This window comes from Agelaius tricolor, unplaced genomic scaffold, assembly GCF_023055355.1.
Source record: "Agelaius tricolor isolate 1412-34295 unplaced genomic scaffold, bAgeTri1.0.p SCAF_195, whole genome shotgun sequence".
Classification (NCBI taxonomy): Eukaryota; Metazoa; Chordata; class Aves; order Passeriformes; family Icteridae; genus Agelaius; species Agelaius tricolor.
Genome location: NW_027269455.1, coordinates 27,632 through 37,387, shown reverse-complemented (window position 1 = coordinate 37,387; position 9,756 = coordinate 27,632). Strand labels below are relative to the sequence as shown.

The following is a 9,756-nucleotide window of genomic DNA, read 5'->3' as shown; positions in this document are numbered from 1 at the left end:
CGCCGGGACACCCGGCACCGCCGCTGAATCCGGGGGACACGGCCACAGCCCTCATGTCCCAAGGCCTGGCAGAGACAGCCGTGATCCCCCCCGCGACACCCCCAACCCAAAGGGGGACCCCATCCCCATCCCGCCCGCCTCGGGAGGGGACGCGCGGCAGGGGCCACTGTACCTGCCTGGGGCCCCGCGGGTGCGTGGGGCTGGGCTGGGGGGTCCCGGGGGGTGCAGCGGGGGGGGGGGGGGGGGGTGGGCTGGGGGGTGGGTCCGGGCCCCCCACGCCCCCCCCTTGGCCGCCACCGCACCGGCGTCCCCAGACAAAGCCGCCGCGCCGGGTTCTCCCTGCGCCTCCCCCACGCGCTCGGCTCAGCCAAAGGACAAAGCCGCTCCGCCTGGCTGCCCCCGCCGGGCCACCGCCGACCCCCGCTCCGGGCCACCCGGGGGGGACACGGCCGTGCCCGCCGCCCCTGGCACCGCCACAAAGCCCTCGGCGATGGGGGGGGGTCTCCCAAAGCTCGCCCACGCCCTTGTGGAGCCCCGTGTCGCCGCTGCAGGGCGGGGGTCCTCACCCTGACGAGGGGGTCCCCGCAGTGTCCCCCCCAGCGCAGGGTCCCCAGCGGTGGACCAAGGTCACCGGGAAGGTCGCGAGGGGCGCGAAGGTCCCCATGTGTCCCCACGGTCCCCGTCTCGAAGGCTGTGCCCCGCACGTCGAAGCCGCAAGGGCCACGCGGTGCCCGAACCCGCCCGGAGCCCCCGGTGCCCCCCGGGCTCGGCTGCGGCCCCGGGGCCCGCCGGCTCCGGTGGCTGCGGGACGTGCCACCCCAGTGTCACAGCTGCGCTTGTGGCGCTGGGTCCCCCTGCTTTTGGTGGCTGCTGAGCCGGGTGTCACCCCACTGCGCCATCGCTGTCACTCCCCTGTGCCATCAGTGCCACCCCACTGTGCCACCCCAGCAGCTGGCGGCCAAAACCGAGGGAGCCCGGAGTGCCACCAAGCCCTCAGCCGCATTCACGTCTTTGGTGACAAGCAGCTACATTGTCCCCAAGGACGGGGACCCCCAAATCCCCTGACTCCATCAGCCGGGGGTGCCCCGAGCAGCCGAACCCCGCAGGGAGGGGAGTCCCTAATGTCCCCACACCACAAACAGCGCAGGGAGGGAGTCCCCAGTGTCCCCACACCACAACACCCCCCAAGGAGGACACCCCTGCTGTCCCCACACCCACACGGAGGGCGACCCTGATGTCCCCACAGCCGTCCCCTCCCAAGGCTGGACATCCCCATTGTCCCCACACCCGCCGGGAGGGCGTCCCCACTGTCCCCACACACCACAACACCCCCCAGACAGGACATCCCTGCTGTCCCCACCCTCGTCACCACTCAGGCAGGACATCCCCTCTGTCCCCACACCCTACACCGGGGAATGCCACCACGGGGTCCCCGCCGCTGCCACCCCCGCAGTGTCCCCCCCCCCGCCGCTGCCACCCCCGGGGTGTTCCCCCGCCGCTGCCACCCCCGCGCCCGCTCACTTGCCACGGCCCCGTGCTACGAGGAGCGTCGGGGGGCCCCGGGGGCGGCGGGCGCTGCCGGCTCTCGGCTCGGCGGAGCGACACTGGCGACAACAGCAGCGTGCGGGGGGGTCGAGGGCTTCCCCGCCCCACGCCCCCGCGTCTCCCCCGGCAGGGCAGTGACCTTGAGGCCGCGGCGCTGGCGGTGGGTGGCAGCCCGCGATATTTTTAGCCGGCCACTGTCATTCTCAGAGCGTCCTCATTGTCACTGCCGGGGGCTCCTCCTGCACCCCCCCTGCCCCAACTCTCCCCCCCGCCGCCGCACCGGAGGGGGCTGAGCAGGCCTCGGACACCCCGGAGCCTGGGAACACCGGGGAACCCCTCCGTGGTGCCCCCTCCCCTTGCCAACCCTCCCGGGCACCCCCTCCCCGCCGCTGCGCCGAGGGCTTCCCGCGAGCTGGGGGATCCTCCCGAGCCGGGGGATTCCCGGGATTCCCGCGAGCCACGGGCTTCCCCAGCACCGGCAGCCACCCCTGGAGCGGAGGGGGGGGGTGGGGGTCCCCACCCTCGCAGACCCCCCCCCCCAAATTCACCCACCTGCCGCCAACCCCCGGCCTCCGCTGCCCTCGGGCGCTGCCGCCGCTGACCATGGCCCGGCGACGGCGACACGTGCGGCGCCGAGCCCGGGATCCCGGCGGGTCCCGGTGGCACAACCGGGGGCCGGGGGTGAGCCTGGACAGCGGCTCCGCGGTGCCGCCGAGCCCCTCCCGGCCGCGCCGTGCCTCGGTTTCCCCAGCGCGCAGGCGGCGGCCGCGGGGGCTGCGGGCAGCGATGCGGCGCCGTTGCGATGTCGCTCCACACGCGCAGCCGCGCGCACCCGCCCCGCCGCCTCCCGGGGCTTCCCGGGGCTTCCCGGGGCTTCCCGGGGCTTCCCGGTTCTTCCCAGAGGCTCCGGGCCGCCGCTGCGGATAAATCCCGCCGCCTAACGGGGTCCCCTCCCCGCGCTCCGCCGCAGCCGCGGGGCCGGGGGCGATCGCCCACCCACGGCTCCCCCCCCACCCCCCACCATGGGGACCCCCCGCGTTGATCCCCCGGTAACATCGGGGCGGCCCCCGGGTGGGGCTTTGTCCCCCCCGCTAAGGTGTCGGTGTCACCCCCGGGGGTGCTGGCGGTGGGGAGGGGGCGCGGGGTGACCTCGGGTTGGGCGTGTCACACACGGGGTGGGGGGGGAGGCTGGAGTGTCGCCCCCTTCCCGCAGCCCCTCCCGGTCCTTTGTCACACCACGGGGATTTGGGGACGTGGGGGGAGTGGGGGGGGGTGAGCAGCGGGGTTGGCATGGGGTGTTCGGTGGGCAGGGGCGGAGGTTTGCGGGGAACAAAGAACGGGGGGCGAGGAGCGGTGAGCATGGGGGTGTGTGCAAAGGACGGGGTCCATATCCCTGTGTCCCTGTCCGTATGTCCGTGTCCGGGTGTCCGTGTCCGGGTGTCCCTGTCCCTGTTTGTATGTCCCTATCCGTGTGTCCCGGTTCATGTGTCCGTGTGTCCCTGTCCATGTGTCCGTGTCCCCTGTCTGTATGTCCCTGTCCCTGTCGCTATCCCTGACGGTGTGCCACCTTTCCGTGTGTCACCTTTCCGTGTGTCCCTGTCCCTCTGTCCAGTCCCACGCCCGCAATCCCCGCTCGGCGCAGGGGGGAGGGGATGCTGAGGGGAGGGCGTGCTGCAGAGGGCGGGACCCGGGCGGGGGAGGGGCCGGGCGGGAGGGGGCGGGGCCTCGGGGATGGGGGGAGGATGCCCGATATAGGGGGGGTGCCCGATTTGGGGGGATGATGCCCGGTTTGGGGGGGGATGCCCGATTTGGGGCCGGGGGGCTTCCCCCATGCCAGCCGACCCCGCGGGACTGCAGCCCCGCTTGTCCCCGCCCCGCCTCGCTCGTTGCCATGGCAATTTCCCGTCTCTCTCCCCCCCCCCCCCAAGTGATGGAAAAAGGGGGGAGGGGAGTCCCGGAGGGGGGAGGGAGAGGGAATCCCCTCCCTACTTCGCCCCTCCCCCCACTGCAGCGGGGATCCCCCCCGTCCCCTCAGGAGCCGCTTTGCCGGGGGGGTGGGGGGCGGGACATCGGAACCTCCCCCCCCGCACTGCGGGATTCTCCCAAATCCCACGGGAAATAGGGGATCCCCCACTAATCCCGCCCCTCCCCCTGCTGGGGGATTCCCCCCGTTAATGGGGACCCCCCTGGCATGGAGGGGCTCCCCCAAATCCCCTAAAGCCGGGGGGGGGACGACCCTGGAAATGTTTTGGGGTCCCCTCAATTCCCCTTGATCCCATGGGGCTGATTTGGGAGGGAGATGAGGGGACACTGGGAATGCGATTTGGAATAGGATTGGGAAGGGGAAAAGGGAACAGGGAATGGGGATGGGAATGGGAACAGGGAATGGGAATGGGGAACGGGGCATGGGAATGGGAATAGGAACAGGGATGGGGAATGGGAACAGGGAATGGGAACGGGGAACAGAGAATGGGAATGGGGCATAGGGATGGGAATGGGGAATAAGATTGGGGATGGGAAAGGGGAACAGGGAATGGGAACAGGAATAGGGATGGGAACGGGGAATGCGGAATTTAACAGGGAATGGGAGTGGGGAATGGGGATGGGAAAAGGAAGGGAATTGGGAAGGGGAATTCCCAGGATGGGGGACACCCCTGGAATTCGGGAAGGGAAACAGGGGGGGACACACTCCGGGGGTTCCTCATTCCAGAAGCAGTGGGAATGGGGGATTCCCCCCCTCAGGAACAACCTGGGGGGGTCCCAAAGGGAGAGAACCCCCCCCCAGTCCAAGCAGGAATTCCACCCCCAATTCCAGTGGGATCTTCCACATTTTCAGGGATAAAACTGAGCAAGGCAGGGAAAGAATCCCCCCCAAACCCTTCCCAAATTATTCCTTCCCCAATTTAATCAGATTTTGGTTTTTTTCTTTAAATTTTTAATTGAATTCAAACACACCAAACTCACACAAGGGGTGTGGGGGGGGTCACTCCTCCCTGGCTGGATTTGGGGATTCTGGGATGTGGGAACAGGGCCCAGCCCAGGGGGAGCAGCCCCAAAAAGAGGGAAAAGGATGAGCCTGGATGAATCCCATGGGATTTTGGGAAGTTGTGTGGCACCTCCAGACCAATTTCTGGGAAGGAATTCCATTCCCAAAGGATGGGAATCCCTCCTCCGGGTGGATTTGGGGCTCCAGCATTCCAGAGGACACTGGGAATGTCACCTGGAGTGCCTGTCCCCCCCAGGAAAGGCTTTTCCCACTCCTCCCTGAGGGATTTTCCTTCTTCCCAACGCTTCTGCCCCAATCCCAAAGGAAATAGGACCAAGGATAGCCCCAGTCCCAAAGGAAATGGCACCAGGGATTTCGGGGATGGGCCAATCCCAAAGAAAATGGCCCCAGTCCCAAAGGAAACAGGAGCAGGGATATCCCAATCCCAAAAGAAATGGCAGCAGGGATTTCAGGGACATCCCAATCCCAAAGGAAATGGGAACAGGGATTTCAGGGGCATCTGAATCCCAAAGAAACAGGAGCAGGGATTTCAGGGATATCCCAAAGAAACAGGAGCAAGGATTTCAGGAACATCCCAGGAGCAGGGATTTCAGGGACATCCGAATCCCAAAGAAACAGGAGCAGAGATTTCAGGGATATCCTAATCCCAGAGAAAACTGGAGCAGGGATTTCATGGATATCCCAGGAGCAGGGGTTTCAGGGATACCCCAGTCCCAGAGGAAACAGGAGCAGGGACACCCAGGGGAGATCCAGGGTCTGGAATCTCTTCAGGCTCACACCCCAGGAGCATTTTCCATGTGACAACTCCAGAACTCCAAGGAGGGAACGCCAAGGGACAGCTGAGAGCCATTGAGAGCCGCTTTTCCCGGGGAATTTCAGAAAGGAGAAGGTGGCATCAGTCCAACCTCTAGCTCACCCCAAATCCACGGGGGAAGAGAGAGAGAAAAAACCCCAAAAACCCCGCGGGGGTGGAAGGGTCCTGGCGAGGATCCCAGTCCGGGGAGGCACAAGGCTATTGGTGGCTGTTGTAGGGTTTGTGGCGCTGGTTCAGGGGGTTCTCGGGGGATCTCATCCACTCCTTCTTGAGCAGCTGGCGCAGCTGGCTCAGCCGCATGTTGGGGTTGTCCCGCCGCAGGCGTGGCAGCTGCAGCTCCTCGAAGGCGGCGAAGGCGGCGCGGAGCCGGCGCTCGGGGTGGCGCTCCAGGGGCTGAGACACACTGGGGACAGGGAGGGACATAGTCAGGAGAGGATGGGGCATGCGGGGGACAGGGAGGGACATAGTAACAGGGGGACAGGGACACACTGGGGACAGGGATGCGTCAGGAGGGGATGGCAACATGGGGGGACACGGTCACGCAGGGGGACAGGGAGGGACATGGTCATGGGGACACAGGGAGGGACAGGGACACGGGAGACAGGGACACGCTGGGGGACAGGGACACATCAGGAAGGGATGGGCACAGGGCTGGGACACGCCAGGGAACAGGGAAGGACATAGTCATGGGGGGACAGGGTCAGTGAGGGACAGGGACGTGGTCAGGAGGGGTTATGGACAGGGATAGGCATGCTGGGAGGGACAGCAATAGGGATAGACACAGCCCCAAAAAAATGGTCCCGATCCCAAAGGGAATGGCACCATGGATAGCAGGGGTGGCCTCAATCCCAAGGGGATGGGGACATGGAGGGACACAGTCCCAAGGGCACAGGGACAGGCATGGAGCTGGTCTCAAAGGAAACTGCCCTGATCCCAAAGGGAATGGCACCAGGGATGCCCCAATTCCAAACAAAATGGCCCCAGGGACAGCAGGGGCAGCCTGATTCCAAAGGAAGTGGCCCCAATCCCAAAGGATTTCCTGTATCCCCCAATCGCACAGGAACCCTCCATGGAATTCAGGGACACCCCAACCCCACAGGATTTCCCACATCCCCCAATCCCACAAGATCTCCCAATCCCCCAGTCCCACAGGAACCCCCATCCCACCCTCTGCCTGCCCAGAACCCCAGGACACAGCACCCCCTCCCTAGCCACCCCAAATCCTAGATTTCCCGCCGTGATCCCAACTCCCAGGGGACCATCTTTGGGGGAAATCGGGGGGGATTTGGCGGGGATTCGGGGTCGGGGCGCACCTGAGGGCGGCGATGGCGTCCTCGATGCTGCGCGCCTCCACAGAGCCCTCCTCGGGCAGCCGCCGGTTCAGGTTCTCCTCCAGCGGCAGCTCCAGGTGTGATTTCTCCTTCTCCCCTGCCGAGAAAATCAGGAATGCTAAGGAACTCCCTCGGGAAAACAGGAACATGCCTCTGGAAAACTCGGGAATTCCTTTAAAATCCCCCGGGGAAAGTCTGTTTCCCCCTCTAAAAACCTTGATTTTTCCTCTAAAAACTCAATTTTTCATCTGGAATTTTCCCCTCTGAAAAACTCAGATTTTTCCTCGGGAAATTTTTTTTTCCTTGGAAAACTCAATTTTTCCTAAAAAAAAAATCAAATCAGTTTTTCCTCTGCAAAAGGAAATGTAGGAATGGGAAATGTGGGAATGGGAAAGACATAGAAAATCAAGAAGCCCAGGACCAGGAGTATAAATCACAGAATTCTACAGAATTCCACATCCAGAAAAGAGCTTTGGGATCAAACACAACACCAAACCCCATCCCCAAAGTGCCACATCCAGGATTTTTTGGGGACAATTCCAAGGAACGGGAAACCCAAGCTTCCCTCAGCCATTCCCAAGGTGTCTCTTGGAGCAGCAGCAGCTCCCCAGCCCAAAATTCCCATGGGAATTCCCAAACCTGCATCTGTGTTTTCCCTCTGCTGCTGCTCCTTGCGGACATTCTCCTCGATCTGGGCCCGGGTGATTTTCCCAGGATTTCCCTGCTTGGGGCTTTTCCCTTTGAGCTTGGAGTCCTCCTCCTCCAGCAGCCGCTGCAGCTCCTTGCGGCGCTCCAGCTGCTCCAGGCGCCGCTTCTCCCGCTCCTCCTGGGAGGGAACACGGATTCGTGGATGGATTGATGGATGGATCCATGGATGGACCCATGGATTGATTCATGAATGAATACATGGAGGTATCCATGGATTCATGGATGGATCCACGGATGGATCCATGGAGGGATCAAAGGATGGACCCACGGATTCGTGGATGGATCCACGGATGGATCCATGGAGGGATCAAAGGATGGACCCACGGATTCGTGGATGGATCCACGGATGGATCCATAAATGGATCCACAGATGGACCCATGGATGGAGCAGCTCCAGCTGCTCCAGGCGCCGCTTCTCCCGCTCCTCCTGGGAAGGGCACACAGATCCACAGGGGTCACACCCACCCCAGGAACGTCCTCTCTCTCCGGAATTCGGGATCCCCACCTTCCTCTGCTCCTTCCTCAGGACGTGTTTGTCCTCGTCCTTCCAGAGCTCATCTTCCAGCTCCTGCTGCCGCCGCGCCTCCGCCGCCGCCTTGGCCTCGGCCCTGCGGGCGCGTGCCGCCGCCGACTTGCTGTTCTCCCCCTGGAATTTCTTGGGCATCCCTCAAACCCTCTGGGAAACCGGGAAAAATCGGGGTTCTTCAAGGATCTGGGGTTGGTTTTTTTTTGGGGTTTTTTTATGGGGTACGCTGGGATTGAGCTTTGAGGTCAGGCAGGCAGAGTTGGGAGTTTGCGCCCTTGGAAATCTGCAGGGATGGGGATTAAAAGTTCCCAAGGTTTCCTTCCCCAGTTTCCCTCAGGAATTCTCCAGTCCTTTCCCAGAAATTCTCCAGCCCCTTCCCAAAAATTCCCTAGCCCCTTCCCAATTTTCCTCAGGAATTCTTCAGCCCCTTCCCAGATTTTGGGGATTTGGAGGGGGGAAAAGTCCCCAAAACTGAGGAAAAGACTGGGATAGTCCCCCCAGATTTATCCCAACCTCAGATCGGGATAACCCTGGGATAAATTTCCCAGATTTCCTCCAGATCCTGGCTGATCCCAAATCTGCTCCCTCCAGGCCAAACTCCAGCCTCCCAGCCCATGGAAAAAGCACCTGGAAGTCCAAAAAAACCCCGAGCCAGGAAAACCCGGGATTGAGGCGCCTCTATCCCGATCCAGGGGGATCCAGAGGGAGGGGAGAAACTCCTTTAATTTGGATAAACAGCCCCAAAAACGGGCTGTGATTGTTATCCACGGTGGCAAAGTCAAATCCAAGGAAAACAGGAGCTTTCAAATCAACCAGACACGGGGGAAATCACAGCTTGGGGAGCTCTAGGGCGAAATCTTTGATTTTAATGGCAGATAATTATTAATTAAATTAAATTGAAAATCAATGACTGCTCCATTCCCAAGGTTTGGGAATGGACTCAAGGCCTGGGATGGACTCATTCCTTTCTCCTGCCTAGAACATCCTCGGAGACATCCTAAAATCCTTTTTCCTGCATTTTAACTCCCTAAAATCCTTTTTCCCGCTCTCCGAGCCTGCCCAGGAGCGGCATCAGGGCAGGGCCTCACCTGAGGGGTGGCAAAAAGGGACCCCCGAGCCTGGCCCGCCCCCCCAGGCGCCCCTTCCCCGCCTCTCCCCGGCCTTCCCCGGTGCCCCCCGGTGCCGTCCCTTCCCTTCGCTCCAGGCACGGGCCCGTCCCGGTGGCTCAGCCCCGCCCAGCCCCGAACCGGCCCCGCTCCTACCGGGCCCCGCCGCCAGGCCGTCGCGCGCTTTGTGCATCATCACGGCGAGCCGTCACCACCTCCCCCAATGGCAGGGGCGGGCAGGGCGCGCCGCCGCCATGTTTGTTAAGGCCGGGCATAGCTGTATTGCGTCTTGGCGGGAGCGGCGGCGGAGGGAGCGGAGGAAGCGGCGAGAGCGGCGGGATGGGCGGAGAAGACCGATCAGGGCGGCGCGGTGGAAAAAATCCGCTGGAAACTCGCGCAACGCCCGCCGGCGGCGGAGGCAGTGCCCGGTTCAAAGATGGCGGCGCCCAGAGCGGCACCCGAGGGATGAGCGGGCTTTAAAAGCCATGGAGACCTGCTTCTTTAGTGTGTGTGTGTATTTCAGTTTTTTTTTTTTTTTTAACCAAGAAAAAAATCAGTATCATATTTTAAAAAGAACCCCCAGAGCTTTGGGGGAGGTGGGCATAAATGTCAAACAAAACACAAAGAAAGACTGAGCTACTAAGGGATCATACTTAGAGCAGCAGTGGTGGGGTGGGAGGGAAGAAATATAGCAGACAAATGTAACACCATTCAGGAGG

At 62.7% G+C, this 9,756-nt stretch overlaps 1 protein-coding gene across 2 annotated transcripts; it reads right to left on the bottom strand.

Moving 5' to 3' along the window:
- Window positions 1–4,455: 4,455 nt before the first annotated feature.
- On the bottom strand, window positions 4,456–9,335 carry CCDC124 (coiled-coil domain containing 124). 2 transcript variants are annotated; one of them, XM_071421177.1, is made up of 5 exons: window positions 9,194–9,335; window positions 7,911–8,081; window positions 7,337–7,523; window positions 6,680–6,794; window positions 4,456–5,769 (listed from the first exon to the last, which is right to left on the bottom strand). In XM_071421177.1, the coding sequence occupies exons 2-5, from the start codon at window positions 8,067–8,069 to the stop codon at window positions 5,565–5,567; spliced, it is 666 nt and encodes a 221-aa protein (XP_071277278.1). In that variant the 5' UTR covers window positions 8,070–8,081; window positions 9,194–9,335; the 3' UTR covers window positions 4,456–5,564. The 2 variants fall into 2 exon arrangements, with proteins under 2 accessions (XP_071277278.1, XP_071277279.1); XM_071421178.1 differs by lacking the exon at window positions 9,194–9,335 and adding an exon at window positions 8,559–9,052.
- Window positions 9,336–9,756: the final 421 nt, after the last annotated feature.

Bases quoted from the DNA above. Each gene is read 5' to 3' on its own strand.
- CCDC124 (XM_071421177.1), bottom strand. From the start codon at position 8,069: ATGCCCAAGAAATTCCAGGGGGAGAACAGCAAGTCGGCGGCGGCACGC. The intron at 7,524-7,910 runs GTGGGGATCCCG...GTTCCCTCCCAG, and splicing joins TGAGGAAGGAGCAGAGGAAG to GAGGAGCGGGAGAAGCGGCG. The intron at 5,770-6,679 runs GTGCGCCCCGAC...CCCTGTCCCCAG, and splicing joins GACGCCATCGCCGCCCTCAG to TGTGTCTCAGCCCCTGGAGC.